At 50.8% G+C, this 18162-nt stretch overlaps 1 protein-coding gene across 15 annotated transcripts in view; it reads left to right on the top strand.

Annotated features, from left to right (window-relative positions):
• The window catches only part of PTPRE (protein tyrosine phosphatase receptor type E), a 180948-nt gene that overhangs the window by 136423 nt on the left and 26363 nt on the right, over positions 1-18162 (top strand). For 9 of the 15 annotated variants that reach the window (XR_004176856.1, XM_021943850.2, XM_031651995.1 and 6 more), the window contains 6 exons: positions 105-220; positions 5383-5482; positions 5757-5830; positions 7537-7673; positions 12903-12993; positions 17741-17817. Coding sequence is in view for 13 of the 15 variants with exons in the window: in XM_021943840.2 (XP_021799532.2) it covers positions 105-220; positions 5383-5482; positions 5757-5830; positions 7537-7673; positions 12903-12993; positions 17741-17817 (595 nt within the window). In the remaining 2 variants the exon portion in view is untranslated. The other 6 variants (XM_021943852.2, XM_021943846.2, XM_021943847.2 and 3 more) reach the window with 6 other exon arrangements.

Here is an 18162-nt window from a genome sequence, read left to right as displayed (position 1 = left end):
CCCTGAAATGAAGTTGGCTCTTATCCTCATCATCACTGCCCGGCACCGGAGGGTCCCACTGCTGCTGCTGGATGACCTCTGAGCCTGTCCCTGCCTCTCTGCAGGTCCACCATGGAGCCCTTGTGTCCACTCCTGCTGGTGGGTTTTAGCTTGCCGCTCGCCAGGGCTCTCAGGGGCAACGAGACTACTGTCGACAGCAACGAGACCACCACGACCTCAGGTAAGGACCCATGCCCCTCTCCCTTTCCCTGGCTGCCTCCCTTACTGCCTCCTCCTGAGCTCCTGGGACCATTCAGAGGGTGAAAAAGGGGCTTAGGGTAAGAGAAGAATGGTGTGGCTCAATTTCTTAGTGTGCTTTTCATAGTTTGTGCCTCTAACACAGGAAGGCTAAATAAGCTAGTTTAGCATTTGGTTGTTCAGCAAAGCTTAGTGTTCTAGAGGTGTCCCATCTACGACCCCAGCTGAGAGTCGGGGTCAGCCTTGGCTGGAGGCGGGAGAGCAATAGGGTTAAAAATCCCCCAAAATCCCGTTGTGCAGAAAACCAACCATGAACATACATGGACGAGGCGATGTAACAGTTAATGTCCCTGATGTGACAGTTAATGATATGAACTAAAGAATTATTCTTAGGCCGAGTGCAATGGCTCACGCCTGTAATCCCAGCACTTTGGGAGGCCGAGGGGGGCGGATCACGAGGTCAAGAGATCGAGACCATCTTGGCCAACATGGTGAAACTCCATCTCTACTAAAAATACAAAAATTAGCTGGGTGTGATGGTGCATACCTGTATTCCCAGCCACTCAGGAGGCTGAGGCAGGAGACTCACTTGAACCCAGGAGGTGGAGGTTGCAGTGAGCCGAGATTGTGCCGCTGCACTCCAGCCTGGCGACAGACCAAGACTCTGTCTCAAAAAAAAAAAAAAAAAAGGAATTATTCTTAATATTTTAGGTCAGATATTGGCATCATGGTTAGTTTTATTTTTAAAAAGAAGAGTCCTTGCCTTTCGAGATGCCTGCTGAAGCGTTCATGAGTGGACTGTGATGTCTAGGCATTATGCAGAAAAGAGCAAGAGGGAAGTGGGGGTGGGAGCTTGTGAGCAAAGCCACACTGAGGGCCCCACATGATTTTCTAACGCTGGACAAATGTCCTGCGAATGTACACTTGGTCCCAGGAGGAGGAAAGAGTGAAGATTTCTGGCAACAGAACCTCCAGTGAGGAGAGCAGTTCTAAGCGCCCACCTGTCTTTTTCCTCTTCATGTTGAAACCTCAGAGACACATCTAAAACCCCAAAAGCGAGAGACCAGAAGCTGCCAGCAAATACAAACTTGCCTCTTTGCAAGCCAGTCCTTCAGGGGCAGGTCACTGATGATTCAATGAGTTACTTCAACCCACAATCCCGACTTTTCTTCCCAATGCAAATCAACTGGCCACTTAGAAATATCTGACAAACTGCCTGGATGTCCCCTCACATCCAGGAGTCACAATGGCAGAACATCCGTTTGCGCAACATTGGGGAAGAATCTGCCCGGGCTCTGCAGACAGTCCCTCAGGTGGCACTGTGGGCACCAGCAGGATGACGTCCACTCCACATCTGAGGCTTTTCAGTTTATTTGAAAACAAAATTATTGGCTCACATATTGCCACAGACATGGGGTGTTACTTTCAGGAGAAGGACACTGTCATGTGACCTCAGCACCCAGAGCAGAACTAAATGTGAAACTCACACCTTGGTCCAGCCTCTGCCAGGGCCTCTGCGTGCTGAGCAAGGCTGCTGGTCCACAAGCAAGAGGGAAACGGGCCTCGGGTTATAAGGCGCAGATGGGCTCCTTTGACCTAGAATTGTAGAAGGGAACCTGACCATGTGAAGTGCCCTTTAAATCTTCATCTGACCCCCGGAAGAAGTATGAAGGACCATTTCAGATGATAACACGTTGCCACAGTGTGCCAAAATAACAGGAAGCTGTTTCATTTGTTCATTGAACAAATTAGATTCAGTACTCATCCAGACACATTCTTTTACAGAAGGAATTGAAGGTAAATGTTTACAAATTATATAATAAAATAATATGTAGAAGAACACAATGGAAACATGAGTAAAGAATATGACCAGGCAGAATACAAATATCTAATTATGTTTCACTAATCATGAAAAGATGCTCAACTCTCTAGAAATTAGAGAAATGCAAGTTAAAATAACATTATCATTTAACCTATCAGATAGACCGAAATGAAAAGGGTCGGCAATATCCCAGAGAAGAGAAATTGCTCCATTGCCCGCTATGGGCAGTGTTCCGCAACCTTTGTGACTCCAGGGACCAGTTTAATGGAAGACAGTTTTTCCGTGGAGTTGGTGGGGGGTGGGGGTGAGGAGGGCATGGTTTGGGGATGATTCGAGTGCATTATATTTATTGTGTACTTTATTTCTATTATGATTACATTGTAACATACAATGAAATAATTATACAACTCACCATCATGTAGAATCAGTGGGAGCCCTGAACTTGTGTTCCTGCAACTAGACGGCCCCTCTGGGGGTGATGGGAGACAGTGACAGATCACCAGGCATCAGGTTCTCTTAAGGAACAAGCAGCCTAGATCCCTGTCATTCACTATAGGGCTCGGGCTCCTGTGAGAATCCGGTGCCACCACTGATCCGACAGGCGGCAGCGCTCAGGCGGTAATGCTTTGCTCACCTGCTGCTCACCTCTTGCTGTGTGGCCCAGTTCCTAACAGGCCACAGACTGGTACCCATCCGTGTCCTGGGGGGTTTGGAGACCCCTGCTATGGATGAGTGTAGAAGTTGGAAACTTGGGGCTGCCAACTTGGCAATTGTGTTAAAATGTAACAGGCATAGAGGCTAACACAGAAGCTATCCTACAGAAACACTTTCGAGACACAAAGAGATATATATGTGTGTGTGTGTGTGTGTTGCAGAACTGTAGGTAATAGCAGAAAAGTTGGAAACAACTTAAATGTCCATCCTATTTTGGTCTATCCAAAAAGTGGAATCCAAGCAGCTATTAAACAGAATGAGGAAGCTTATCTGGGCTGACGTGGAAACTCTCCAAGACAGACAGCCGTACCAGAAAGGCAAGCTGGAGAACTGCCCCGCGGTGCATTTCATCTGTTTCTTTCATATTTAATGTGGCTATATGGGGACGTGTCTTAAAATTGGTAGCACTTCACAATTATAATCAGTATCATTTTTTTTCTTTCTTAGTGGTACTTAAAATAACGATACTTTTTACAATCCGTGAAGCTTTGGATGAAACGAGAAGAGTAGTATGGTCTATTTATTTCCCAAACCTGCATATTTATGAACGTAAATTTATAGAAGAAAATGTCACGAAGGATACGCTTTGAAATCTTAATTATGTTTAACTCTGGCAAAGAGAACAGGTTCCTGAACATTGAAAATTTTAGGCCAGAGTGAGCTGGGACCTTAAACCATTGTCTATGCACCTGTCCTTGAGTGAGCCACATCTTTCCAGCATGGACTTGCTCCGCCTCTAGGGGCCCTGGGGGAAGGAGGGCTTGGCATGAAGGTGGGAGAGGAGAAGAGGGATGGAGATAAGACGGGGGCCACAGTGAGAGCAGCTGTGCCCTGGGGCAGAACTGAGGTGGTCCCTGGAAGACCCCAGCTCTGGGCTGGAGCTCAGGATGAGCTTCCTGAGCAGAGGGTGCTGGGTGGTCACACTGTAGCCAAGGTTGCCATTCTCTTTGTCTGCTCCAGAGTCACATTCAAGCCTAAGGTTTTCAACTTTCAGGATCAGATTCTGTGTAAGCAAACATGCACACACACACACACACACACAAAGTTGCAAGTGTACATACGTATAAAATCGGTGTGAACATACACACACACTTTGCTTTGGGCAATAGCTGGACGGTCATTCAGGAAGAAGGCTGCTTCAGGATGACCACCCTGGGGACTGGTCACCTTGACCTCTGTCCCACCCCGTCGGAGCCACGACAACATGAAATGAAAATAGACTATGACTGGAATTTCCTTCTCAGATGCCTCCCGGCCTCCTGTCTGGACCATGCTGGCGCCCAGAGGACAGTTTTGTTTTCTTCCTGGTTCACACCATTTTAAAAAATTGTATTTCAATTGAATTTCTTACCAATATTTAAAAATCAGAAAATGTTTACATAAAAATATGAATTTCTTCTTTAGGAAAGTGGGAAGAACTAGGCACTGTGGGCACCCCTTGTGCTTGGCCCCAGTGGGCTGGAACTCAGCAGTAGCCGTCCCTGCAGGCAGCACACGGGGAGTCCCCGCTCCCGCCCCCACTGGCCTCCCCGCGCCGCAGGGGATGTTCTCGCCTGCCCCTTGGGTTGGGTTTCTGATCCTGATCTCTGGCCCCCTGAACAGAGGCAGCTACTACCCCAATCGTTGCCTTCCAGGGGCTTCCCCAGAAACCTGGGCGCCACGGCAGTCATGCTGAGGGCCTGTTCACTCACGGCAGAGTAAGGTTTGCGCTTTGAGGCATCCTGGGCCTCTCTGGGTCCGCAAGAGAGTAGTCCAGTGGGCTTCTTGGAGGTGGGGGCCTTTGAGATTGTCCTTGAGGAGTGGGAACATTTTGGTGAGGAGGGGGCTGTGTGGCCGGCTGGGGAGGAGCAGGAACAAAGTCCGACGTTGGGAGAGCGGGTGGGGTCCAAAGGTGGCAGCGAGGCCACGAGGGCCCCTTGGAATTTGGGCTGGTGAGCCAGGGGCAGGTCCTGAGCAGCAACAAAGCCGCTGAGCTGGGCCTGGAGCTGCGGTCTCTTTCCAGGTGAGGAAGGTCAACCTGTCAGGTACAAAGGACAGAGTAAGAGGCGGGTGGTGGCTGGGCACTCGGCCTTTGACACGTGGAATCGGGACCTGGAGGCTCTGGAAGGTGGGGTCACAGTGCGCTAGGGCCACAGGCCTCTACCCAGCCCCAGGGCCCGGCCGCCTCCCTATGCCAGAGCTCCTGCCCAGCCCAGGGGGCCCTGAGAGCTGAGCCATGCCAATTCAGCCTCCCGCACTGTCTTAGGGCCCTGCAGTGGACACCGGCCCCTTCACCCTTCTCCAGCTTCTTAGCAGGAGAGCCAGGCAGCCAGGCAGCCAGGCAGCCAGGCCGTGTGGGGGTCTGCGGAACTCACCCCTGTCATGCCTGCCCCAGGGATCTTGGACAAGTCACCTCACCCACTCCTCAGACCTGGATTCTTTCTCTGAATCAACAGCAACAACCAAAGCTACTTCTCTGTTATCTCGTGGGGCCTTTTCAGGATGATGGGTCCACTTTGCAAACTATAGTGTGGGGTTCTGGTGTCCAGGAAGAAGAGCTCATGGAGGGGGACTCTTGTGCAAACTGTGAAGTGAGGTCAGGGGTTAGGGTCTTTCTGCTTCTCCTGCAGGCCCTCCAGACCCAGGCGCCTCCCAGCCACTGCTGGCCTGGCTGCTACTGCCGCTGCTGCTGCTCCTCCTCGTGCTCCTTCTCGCCGCCTACTTCTTCAGGTAGGAGTGTCCTGGTGCACTGACTTGCCCCAACCAGCTCAGAGGAGGAAATGAGCCTTCTGATGCTGCGGGCGTGGGCCGTGCAGCAGAGGGCAGCTGGGAGGCTGGGTGGCCGGGCCTGGGAGACACACAGAGGCCAGGCCTTTGCACGGCTCAGCCATGAGCAACAGGAGTAGCTTTTCGCGGCTCACCTGGTGGGTATCACTGTGCCAAGCGCTGTTGGCTCTTAGGGAACCTGGAAGTGTGGAAACCTAACAAGTCCTGTGTCTCTAAGGTTCAGGAAGCAGAGGAAAGCTGTGGTCAGTGCCAGCGACAAGAAGATGCCCAACGGAATCTTGGAGGAGCAAGGTACAGAAGCTCCTCTCTGGCTGGGGCTTGGGGGAAAAATGTGTTCTTTTTTAACAGACACTGACGTGCTTTCTCTCTTTAACATTCAAAGTAAATTTTGAGGTGTGCCTTGCCACTTTCATCTCACTTTACCTGGTATGATGCTGTCATTTAGAATTTCACTATTTCAAAACTTTGAGGATCATTTTTCTCTCTGGCGTGACATGGACGTTTGAGACATTTTTGTTTGTGGCTTTTTTTAGAGAGACTGTTCATATCCTGTCATTTTCACAGGGTGTTGACATGTAACACTTTTCAGTGAGGCCTTACAATGGTTCTCAGATAAGACTGTCTGGCTCATAAACTATTCAACTGGGTTTGTACTGCTTTAGGATCAAGCTGGAAAAAGGGACTTGCTCTACTAAAGTGCTTCATGTTTACAGAGCATCAGAGTCAGCTGGGAGCATTTCCAACTTCTCCGTCAGAAGTATAGTTTCTCACTTGTTGTTGCTACTTACAACGGAACATTGTTTTTCTCTCCATACATCGAGATGAGATGACCGAGAAACGTGTGTAAGGCAGAGGCCACAAAAATATTACTTCACACCCCAGTGACTACAACTTCCTGGAGTCAGCTTCCTACCTAACAGTAATCAGTTCTATGGTTCGGGGGAACACACGTGCTGTCAGACTAAAATAGACTCTTCAAACGGACCTTAGATAATTAAAAGAATATCACTAACAAGGATCAGCTGAAATGGAGCCTCCCAGTGCTCGTGGGACCCGAGCCCCTGGTTAGATGATAATGTGGCCCCAGGTGCTGTCTTCCTGCCCTTGTTCCAGCCCCCGGTTCCCTGCCCTGCACGTTTCAACGGCAGGAACGGGAGGGAAGAGGGTGCGGCTGGTGAATAGCAAGGCAGCTCAGCGTCATTCATTCTGATCCTGTCTGTCACTTGGAGGAATGAGCTTTGGGTGAAGTTTTTGACTGGGCTTCAGAATGGCTCTGCAGGTAGGGACAGGCCCTTTTGCAAGTGTGACAGCTGGGTTATCGTGCTGACCCATGATATCATGCTGGGTTGTCAATATCAGCTCATCCTCCAGGAAGAGAAACACATGCCCATGTTCTTGCCTCTCATTCCGGACCTGGGGAAGGAATGTGTCCAAGAACTCCCTTGTAATGTGTACTTCTCCTTCTCGATGCCCCTTGTCACCCTCCCCAGACAAGGGTGGTTTTCCCTTGGAGCTTATGGGGTTTGAGGAACCAGGAATATTTGTTATGAAGAAGAAAAGGCTGAGAGAGACTGTTCTGAGTTTGCTCCCAGAAGCCATAATTACTCTTTCTTATTTCCAAACCTGGAAAGCTGAGCTGGAGAGTGAGGCCATCTTGAATCCTTTTTTAGAAGGAACAGGGGCTGGAGGGAAGGAGAGGCAGAAGGGTGGGTGGATGAGTGGCCTGGGGAGGGGGACAGGGTGTCTCCTATGAGGGAGAGCAGGTGACACTGGGCAGAGGGACGCCTGTCACTTGTAAATGATGTGGATGCCTCATAGGAGTCGAGTGTTTGGAATAAGCTGCTCGGGACCCGGCTTAGCCCAGCTATGTGATTTGAGAGAACCGTTCCAGCTCCAGCCTGGTCATTTCTTCAGGAATGTCGTTGGTCAGCTTGGTTACTCAGTCACCTGTCCAGGAATGTGGCTCAATGGCCCCCATGTTTCTTTTGATCCCACAGAGCAGCAAAGGGTGATGCTGCTCAGCAGGTCGCCCTCAGGGCCCAAGAAGTACTTTCCCATCCCTGTGGAGCACCTGGAGGAGGAGATCCGTATCAGATCCGCCGACGACTGCAAGCAGTTTCGGGAGGAGTTCAACGTGAGTGTGGAGAGGGGCCCCCTGCTGGGTGCCCTGTGGTCGAGACCTGTGAAATCCAGTGTTAGAGTTCAGGAAGAATTATCCCAAAGACTCAGAACCCTTGCATTGGTTACGATACTGTCCCATGAATGGGCGTGGGAGGAAACCTGGTTTGTGGCGCAATGCCCTTCGCCAATGCATATTTCCTCATTTATAAGATGAGACAGTTGAGTTAGAGGTTTGTGAAGCCTCTTTCCACCTCCCACACTCTGAGTGTCAAGTTTTAAAATCAACTGTGACAGAAACACTGCTATCTCGATAATGTAGAAGGCTAGGGCCTGAGCACAGCACAATATGACAATATCATGGTGAAAGCAACACAGCCCCAAACCATCCTTTCATGGCTTCTGAGAGCTGGAGCATCTAATCGGAGTAGGCGATGTTCCTCTTCTGAACCACCATCTCAGCATTAAGGAAGCAGCTGTGAGCTGCCTTGAGGGAACACAAGCTATATCTGCTTGTGTATCAACATGGGTGGGTGGGTGGATGGATGGATGGATGAGTGGGAGGGCAGATGGATGGATGGATGCATGCATGGATGAATGGATGGATGGATGGATGAGTGGGAGGGCGGATGGATGGATGGATGGATGGATGGATGGATGCATGGATGGATGAGTGGGAGGGCAGATGGATGGATGGATGGATGGATGGATGGATGGATGAGTGGGAGGGCAGATGGATGGATGGATGATGGATGGATGAGTGGGAGGGCAGAGGGATGAATAGATGGATGCATGGATGGATGGATGGATGAGTGGGAGGGTGGATGGATGGATGGATGGATGAATGGAAGGGTAGATGGATGGATGGATGGATGGATGGATGGATGGATGGATGGATGGATGAATGGATGGATGCATGAATGGATGGATGAATGAGTGGGAGGGCAGATGGATGGATGAATGGATGGGTGGATGGATGGATGAATGGATGATGGATGGATGAGTGGGAGGGCAGATGGATGGATGGATGCATGGATGAATGGGCAGATAGAGAAGTAGACAAACAGATATGAGGATGTGTTGTCTTGGATTTTGCTATTCAGTATTTATCCTTGGTTATGTTTTGAATTTTATGCATCTTCACCTTCTTGCATGTGGCTGTGCTGAGTGTTGATCGTAAAGAGGATAGGTTTTCAGCAGAATTGCTGACTGGTCCTGGCTATGCCTGTTGCATGCTGGCCCTGGCACATCAGTTAATCTCCTTGAAGTTGTCTTCCACCACCTAGGAAGGGGCAATGGAGATGGGCCTGTCTTATTTACCTTGAAGTTGGAATGGGAGGCTGAGACGATGGATATTGTAAACAAGTGTTGTGCAGTTGTTATATCTGAAGATGGCATGAACTCTGCTGCAGACATGGGACTTAACCCAGAAGCAACGTGTGAAGGCATGGGAAGGTGGTGGCACATGTAAACTGTACATTGCTTGTTTTTTTTAGCACAAGACTCCTCTGCCTTTATCTCGCTTCCTTTTTATTGTTTCCAAATGTGTCCCCTTTTTTGGAGAAATTAGGTCATATTGAAAGACAGCTTCAAGCACTATTGTGTTGCAATCTCTCAGCCTGACAACAGACCTTCTCATTTTCAAAATAACTATCCAAGTTTTCAGCTAGCAGATCCCCTTCCCCACCCTTCTTATCCTGTTTCCCCTTGCACTTTTGTTTCCCCAAGTGGCAGGGGCTGGGCTTGCTGATGGGGGTGTCTGAGTCAGAACCAGCTCAAAAGTGGGGGCCACTCCCAGGGAGGGAGTTCGGGAATAGGGTGGGGTAGGTGAGACATTCACCCCAGGCACAAAATTTAAGGCAGCACCAAAAGCTCAGTAGTGGGATAAATGATATTTTAACACAACACTTAAAATATCAAAAGTATCAGGAAAGGTAACACAGGAAAGGTAACAAATAAAATGTCAAAATGGATGCAGGCAGCCCCTGGTGAAGAAAATAGCATGACCATAAAGGAAGATAGGCTTCGGCTGACGGTTTTTCCCTGTTGCCCTGGGCCCTGATACATATGGCTTGTCACCACACAGCTACTCACCCTGCCATTAGTTAAAACTTTCATATTTTGTTCATCATAGATTTTGTGCCTTGATTTGGACTTTTAAAAATATTGCATTTGAATATAATTTCCCCTGGTTTTGGAATTTTGGGGGCACCCCATTAAATTTTGCACCCAGAGGAAGTCCCTCATGCTCTTCTGCCACTGTGAGGCCCTTGGCTGAACATTGGAGTCCCTCTGCTCAGTGACAGGCAGGGTAGAGACGCGGTGGAGGGGAAGAACACGGGACCCGAAGTCAGGATCACGGAGCCTGATCCTGTGTCTGGGGAACCCTGGGGGAGCTGCTTTTTTGTCATTGTTTCGTTTGTTTGTTTGAGATGGGGTCTCACTGTGTCTCCCAGGCTGGAGTGCAGGGGCCTGATCACAGCTCACTGCAGCCTCAACCTCCCAGCTCAAGTGATCTTCCCACCTTAGCCTCCCAAGTAGCTGGGACTATAGGCATGTGCCACCATGCCCACTGGCTTTTTACTTATTTTTTGTAGGGATGGAGTCCCACTGTGTTGCCCAGGCTGTGCTTTTTCCTCATCTGTCCAGTGAAGGGCTGGCCATGTCCTGAGACCATGTTCATGCAGCACCCGTCCTCTGAGAGCACTGGAGCCTGCCATGGCCAGCTCTCCCTCGGGTCCTAAGAGGGACGTGCTCCCAACCCCATCTTTCTTTTCTCTTGCCCTCTGATCTGAACTCCTCTCCCCAAAGTCATGAAAGGGAGACACTAAAGGGAGACACAGGAGTCTCAAAGTGGCCGATCCAGTTGAGTTTTGACATGTGTGCATTACCAATTCAAAGTGCGGGCAAACTTGGTGGGGATGAAAAGGATTTGGTATTGGGGTCCGTACAGATATTGGCCCACGGCAATCTCTGCCTCCCAGGTTCAAGCGATTTTCCTGCCTCAGCCTCCCAAGTAGCTGAGACTACAGGCGCCCACCACCACGCCCAGCTAATTTTTGTATTTTTAGTAGAGACGGGGTTTCACCATGTTGGCCAGGCTGGTCTTGAACTCCTGACGTCAGGTGATCTGCCCTCCTCAACTTCCAGAGTGCTGGGATTACAGGTGTGAGCCACCACACCGGGCCTAATTTATCTTTTCACAGACTTTATTTTAGAGCAGTTTTAGCTGTACAGAGTAATTGCACAGAAAGTACAGAGTTCCCATATGCCCCCTTCCTCCCCTGCGAGCAGTTTCTCCTATGATTAGCTTCCTGCGTTCATGTGCTTCAACTGCTGCAACTGATGAACCAACACTGCACTGTTGTTACTAGCAGAAGTCCACACGTCAGGGTTTGTGTGTTGTGCGTGCTGTGGGTTTTGACAAATGCACAGTATCATGTACACACCATCCGGTATCACGCCTCCTGTGTATTTTCAGTGCTGGGGCCAAAAAAAGCTTTCGCGGGTAGAAAAAGAGAAGGCTTTAGAATTTTACCACAGATGTCAGGCTTAGATTAGGTCGAGAAGGTCAGTATGAAGATGGCTCTGATGAAGAATCAGGAACTACAGGCGGCGTAGGTGCTGTGGCTGGGGATGAGGCCGAGAACCACCCATCACCCTTGCCACAGTGCTGCCAGGCAGGTCCCTCCACATAAGCCACCCTCTTGCCTCTGCTTTGGGACCAACAAACCCCATGGCCTGGAAGGGCCTCATCCTGTGGCCATGGGGTTTGGTGGCTCCAAAGCAGAGGCAAGAGGGTGGCCTATGGTGCCCCACCATGGGCACCGGCTGGTCAGATCTGAGTCTGCAATTGCAGAAGCTTCCTGCCCTCGGGAGAGGAAGGCTCGGGACACCTGTGGGCGGCAGGTCAGGCCCTGCCCCGCGTTGTGAGCAAGCCCAGGCCTGCATGACTTAGATCCAAAGCTACACAGTGAGGCCTGCTCCGCTCTCCTGGGTGGTTGCAGCAGACCCCTCACATTCTCCCACATTTGAAGAAGTGAGCATCCTCCTGGTGGTCTGGGCGCTGCTCCAGGCTCCTGCTCCTTGCTCGCTGGGTGACCCTGGGCAAATCTGCAACACCTCGCTTTGGCTTTCAGTTTCCTCACCCACAAAACGGGGACCATCCTAGTATCACCTAATAGTAGGTGAGTTGCGAAGGCTGGGGCAGATGACCCAGCTCCTTCCACCGTACCTGGCACACTGAGGCGCTCGATGCATATTGATACATGTTACTGGAATCCCAGTGGCCCCGGGTCCAGCCACTGGTTGGGTGTAATGTCAAAGGACAGGACTCAGGGCTTCAAGAGGATCTTCACGCTGTGCATTGTGGGGAGCTCACCTGAGCAGCAAGCAGATGCAAGACAGCTGGAGGTGACCAGGAATCAGAGGTGGCGGCTCCAGGCGGCAGAAAGAACTAGAATTCAGGCCACTAGAGTTCACACTTAGCTATGTTGCTCAGAGGGGATAGGGGCCCGGCGGCATTCCTTTCACACCTGACTTCCCTGACTGGGACAAAGGAGTTGTTAGGGTAGTGCTTCCCAAAGACGTGTGCACTGAAGCCCTGGGGATCATGGTAATATTCATGCTGATTCTGTGGGTCTGGGGTGCGGCCAGAGAGTCTGCATTTCTAAAAAGCACCCTCCCAGGCGTGCCCATGCCACTGGTCCACAGAGCACGCCTGGAGTGTTAAGCAAGATCAGGACTGTATCTAAGGCCGTTTCCCACCCCTCGCCTCCCAGAACCACTCTATTCATCCTTCAGCCCCAAAGTCACAGCATCCCACTGTAAATCCCCTGCGTGCCTGTCCTCGCTCCCCCATCTCCCAGTTCACAGCTCTGTCGCAGTCGGTTCTTACCAAATCACAGGCACCTGCTCTAGGCCCGGGCCTGTGGGCCCTGAGATACCATGGAAATGCAAAGGCAAGTCTCCACCTTCATGCAGCGTAGGGTCTGGCTGATGAGACCGTCACTTTGACCACACCGCTGTTCACCCCACAAGAGAGAGCACCCTGGGGAAAGCCAGGGTCTGTGTCTCCTTCATTCTCTGCCCCGTGCGTGGTACAAGGTCTGAGGCAGAGACGGACTATGGACAGCAGGTAGTTTGCTCCACATGTTTTCGCAATTCCTGTGCTCAGTAGGGAAACTGACATGAGCATGGTGCTTGAAACCATCACATTTCATACTAATGCTACATTTTCTTCCAGTCATTGCCATCTGGACACATACAAGGAACTTTTGAACTGGCAAATAAAGAAGAAAACAGAGAAAAAAACAGATATCCCAACATCCTTCCCAGTAAGATTTTATTTTATGTTTTGCATGATCAATGGTGTTTGCACTAAACTCAGCTTTACCTTGCAGCTCCCCGTGACTGCGGGCCATTCCTGTGCTCAGAGGCCCCAAATCTAACTGCTCAGCGTTTGCACCTAGGACTCCAGAATGTTCCTCTCTAGGTGGCAGTCTCCCCACACAGGCCCTGGGCACCTTGGTTGCTGGTGGGTCTGGCTGCCAAGCCTGTGCTTACTGTTGAGACCTGGGCTGCTTGGGGCCCAGCAGGTAAGGTGCTGTTTCGTGGCCATGGGTGCCAGCTGGCAGGGCCTCTCCTATGGAACTCAGGCCTGGCACCCAGTCTAGGCCTGCGAGTGGCCCTGGGCAACTCCCTTCCCTCAGACTCAGTGCTTGTGGCCACAAACTGCAAATCCCTAGAGTTGTCTGGAGTCCTGGACCAAGGACAAAAATGACAGAATATGAAACTTGTAGGTGGGCCGCAGCTTTGTAGGAAGGCTCTGAATAGACCTGATTTAACCCCAACAGTACAAGTGGGCATGGGCCGGGAAACATGGGTGCCAGGAGGTGGCAGGGTCAGGGAGCAGATGGATGTGTGCGGGGGCGTGTCTCAGTGACCTGGGGGCAGCTTTCACAGCCTGTCTTGATGCCAAGACAAACCCTGTAGGTTCTGAGCCGCCTTTGTAAGAGCTGGCCTGGGCCAGGTGCTGTGGCTCATGCCTGTAATCTTAGCACTCTGGGAGGCCGAGGCAGGTGGATCTCCTGAGGTCAGGAGTTCAAGACCAGCCTGGCCAAGATGGTAAAACCCCATCTCTACTAAAAATACAAAAAATTAGCCGGGGATAGTGGTGGACACCTGCAATTCCAGTTACTTGGGAGGCTGAGGCAGGAGAATCTCTCGAACCCAGGAGGCAGAGGTTCCCATGAGCCAAGATCACGCCATTGCACTCCAGCCTGGGGAACAAGAGCAAAACTCCATCTCAAAAAAAAAAAAAAAAAAAAAAAACTGGCCCAGCGGCGGGAGTTGGAGGGTGCAGTTCGGGATCCTTCACCCCACCTGGGCCCCTCCCATCGTCTGCTTTGCCCATGAGGCTAACAAAATGGCATCCTCAAAGGGCTCCACTAAGTTCAGGTCTAAATCCTGAACCTGCGGCCTCCCCCTGGTCCACAGAGGGAGTCACCCCACCCTGCCAGGGCCTCGGTGGGATGGAGGAAGGCAGCCCATGTGGGCCCCGGAAGGCTGCTCACTGCTGCATTTTTCGGACTAGAATTGACTTCACCTGCTCTGTATGTCAGAGCAGCTACGGTCTATCCGATCTGTGGTCTGTCCAAACTGTGCACTTTTTAGAAATAACTCTGTCTCATTTTACATGCATAGGATTAGCATGTGGTTTTTACAAAACCCATTGTGAACCCACGATCCAATGAAAACTGGGAGAAATCCGTCAACTAGTCTTTCAGTCAACACATGTGTACGGGTGGCCGAGGCAACACCAGAAAGATGGGTCAGGAGGCCTTGACAGTGGCTCAGACCATGGCTAGATCCTGCACGGGATGTGTTGCCAATGGGTGGAAGATATCACGGAAAGAGGGGAGGCAACTTACATGGCTTGAGCAGCTCAAAGGAAAGGAAGGCTGTGGCGGGAGGAGGTCTGAGATCTTTAGAATAATTTGTGTCAAATGTGGGATATTTAGAAATTAGTATCAATGCTTAATTTATTACCTTAATTGAGTGGTTTTAAGTTGTGCCTTGATTTGCCAGCCATACGTGTTAAGAAACCGCTCAGTGCTAAGCACATTCCTGAATTCCTCATTTCTCTCAATCAGTAAACCTTCATCCCTTAAAGGTAACATCATATTGTTAATTAAGACTGTTTATTTGGCACCTCCATGGAAGCAGAATCATGGCCAAGTGTGGGCATTACGTACACCCAGTCCCCTCCTCAAGGTGTGATGGCCCAGGGCAGAGCAGGGACCTCACCTAGGAGTCCCCCACCTGGGAGAGGCCCGGCCCACCCACTGCAAGTCTTCTCTGAGCCACATTCTCAAGTCTTCTCTGAGCCGCGTTCTCTAGGTTGTGCTACGGGAGTCAGTTAGCGTTTCCTCCAAGCCTGAAATCGTAGTCAGATTCAGAATGGGTTTTTCTAGCTTCCCCCGTAAGATCTTTCCCCTGCTCCTGGCAGGAGCACCACACCATGGGAACCCCAGGGCCCAGGCAGCCTCCTGGGGCTGGGGGACTCTGCCGTGTTTCACACAGGTGGAAAGATGGGTTTACAGAACAGTGGCATGGAGACGCTGTGGCCTGGCAAGGATTAATGGGGTGGCATCTGGCATTAGCTATCAGGAAGACTTAAGGCTGAAGGGACATTGGGCAGAGAGCTCTCGGGGCTGCTCATCCGCCCCCAGGGTGACATCCCCTAGTATCACTTAGAGTGGGACTGAGAGTCACCTGGGGGAGGGGGGAGAAGGGACCCAACTTCCCCAGCCCCTGGCACCTTCCCTGTCTTTCCCAATCTTTCAACAGAGTCCTAATGTGGCCCTTGGCTCTGGGCAGGCCTGTGGCCCTGGGGAGCTCTGGGGTCAGAAGTCAAGGTGCTTTGCATGTCAGGCAGGCTTGACTTCTGCCTATAGAAAGACTGTGGCTGATAGCAAGCGAGGCCTCTTTTCTGGAAAAGTGCCAACAGCTGATAATTTTAGGAACTAATGTTTTGAATGTGAAGTGTGACTTTTTAGAATAAAAAGACAGGAAGCTCTTAGAAACTGCAAGATTCTAAATCTAAGCAGAAGGCTATATTTTACCCTGTGCTTTTCTATAGCTGTTCTCAAAGCATAAACCATTCCAAATTATTTTCAACTAGTGTAATGTGTTCAGCAGAGCTATTTCTGCCTGGGCATTGCCACTCCCTGAGCAGGAGGGTCTCACAGTGAGGTCTGCAGGACTGTAAGTTTGGGGTCTGACTCCCTGGCCACCCTGTGTGGGCTATGGCTGTCTCTGAGAGCGGTACCTGCCCTTTCTCTGCAGGGAGCCAGACGGAGCTGGCTCAGCCATCGGGGGTCCCAGGCCACTAGCCCGCGGCCCGCCTGGCAGCCTTCCAGGTGAAGGTGAGACAGACAAGGCATGACCTGGGGGCCACCCGGCTCCGCATCACAAACGCCACAAACACACACAAACGCCACAAACACAACCCACCCTGATCGAGGACTAAGCAGAGAAAGCAGGGAGAGGACCTAGAGTTACTCAACACTGAGGAAGGAGGCTCTAAGCTTCTACCACGTGCCAGACTCTGTGGCCAGTGCAGCATAAACGTCCTCAGAACAGGCCTTGTCCCAGCCTGGCCCAGCCGGACGTTCCTGGGAAAGGTCACAGGAAGAGCAGGGCCAGGCCCACAGCACTTTTAGAGGCCCATGAAAACGTCTTCATTTCTCTTCAGATCACGTACAAAATATGCAAAACCCATTCTGGAGTGCATCTTTTCACTAGCGACCAACCCAGTCCTAAGATAACCTTCTTGATAGTTCTATGGAGGAAGCTGGGAAGGCAGAAGTGACTGCGACCCACAAAAGTCATGATGGAGCCCTGACGTGTGTGTACACACACACTACACACACACATACACTGTACACACTACACACACCAAACATACACATTCCACACACACCACACACTACACACAAATACACTACACACTACACACATGCACACCACACACTACAAATACACCACACACATACCACACACTACACACATACACAACACACACACTACACATACACACCAAAACCACATGCAGACATTCACACAGCACACACACTACACACACACTACACACATACACCATACACACCACACATACACACCCACATGCACACCACACACACACCACACTCACTACACACATACCACACACACTATACCACACACTACACACCACATACAACACACTTATACCAAAGTATACACCACACACACATCGTACACACGCTACACCACTCATACCACAAAAATACACACAGCACATGCCACACTTACATACAGATACCACAAACTCACAACACACATGCTTGCACCAGTATATACACCACACACATCAGGCTCACACACTACACCAGTCACACCACAAACATCCAGACGTGCACACACACCCCACACACAGCACTCCACGGTCAGCCTTCCACCCCAGAAAACCGCTTGTGCAACAGGCTGGATCTACCAGGCACTCCTCACTGTGCGCTCGCCTTCCAGCCCTGGGGCAGACTCTGGTGGTGGGACTGAGGGTTAGAGTCCCCGATCCTAGACCTCCACATCCACTTGTCCTCATGGGGCTGGTGCTCATTTCCCTGGGAAGCCTTAGAGAGTGGACCCAGTTCTTCTGTCCTGGGGCTCTTTTAAGTGCATCCACACTTGGCAATACTGGGGCCCAGTGCACGGTTCATAAAATACAGCCCTTGCACTGCAGGGGCCCAGCACATTCTGCTGTTCTTGTCTATGTAATGACCCAGCGGCCTCCGTCCTGGGGACTGAAATCCTACCCTTGTTGGCATCCCACAACTGAGACAGTCCGTGTTCACCAAAGCAGGTGCATTCTCTCTCGGGACACCAGTGGTCTCCATGGGAACGTTGAGGAAGAACATCTCTGCCACCCCCGATGTGGCCGTGAAGCTACTTTTCCCCTTCCCAGGAGCTGACACTGCAGATGAAGAGACAGCACTGTGATTCCTGGTCCTAATATCTTGGCTTTGTTTGGGTTTTTTCCAGATGACCATTCTAGGGTGATTCTGAGCCAAGTGGATGGAACTCCCTGTTCGGACTACATCAATGCTTCCTACATAGATGTAAGTGGGCAGAGGTTTCCTATTCCCCTAGCCCAGCTCAGGCATGACCAGTGAGCACTCTCTTGTCTGGTGCCAGGAGTGTAAATTGTCACAACCTTTCTGGGCAGTTTGGCCACAAGCACAAAGGGCACAGAACTGCCCATGCTTTACAAGCTAGCATCAGCATCTGGGAATTTGACTTCGAGAGACAGCGATAAGCACAGAGGATGTTCGTTGCAGCATTATGTATATTCCTGACCAAATAGAACAGGAAGCATGGGCAGTTAAACAGATTGTGGTAAAACCATGTGCAGTGGATTACTAGAACTCCATTTGTATTGATCTTTAAGAGATCATTTAATATAA

This window comes from Papio anubis, chromosome 11 (genome assembly GCF_008728515.1).
Source record: "Papio anubis isolate 15944 chromosome 11, Panubis1.0, whole genome shotgun sequence".
In the NCBI taxonomy this organism is placed as follows: Eukaryota; Metazoa; Chordata; class Mammalia; order Primates; family Cercopithecidae; genus Papio; species Papio anubis.
The sequence above is the reverse complement of the archived record's forward strand: the minus strand, read 5'-3'. Positions and strand labels throughout refer to the sequence as shown.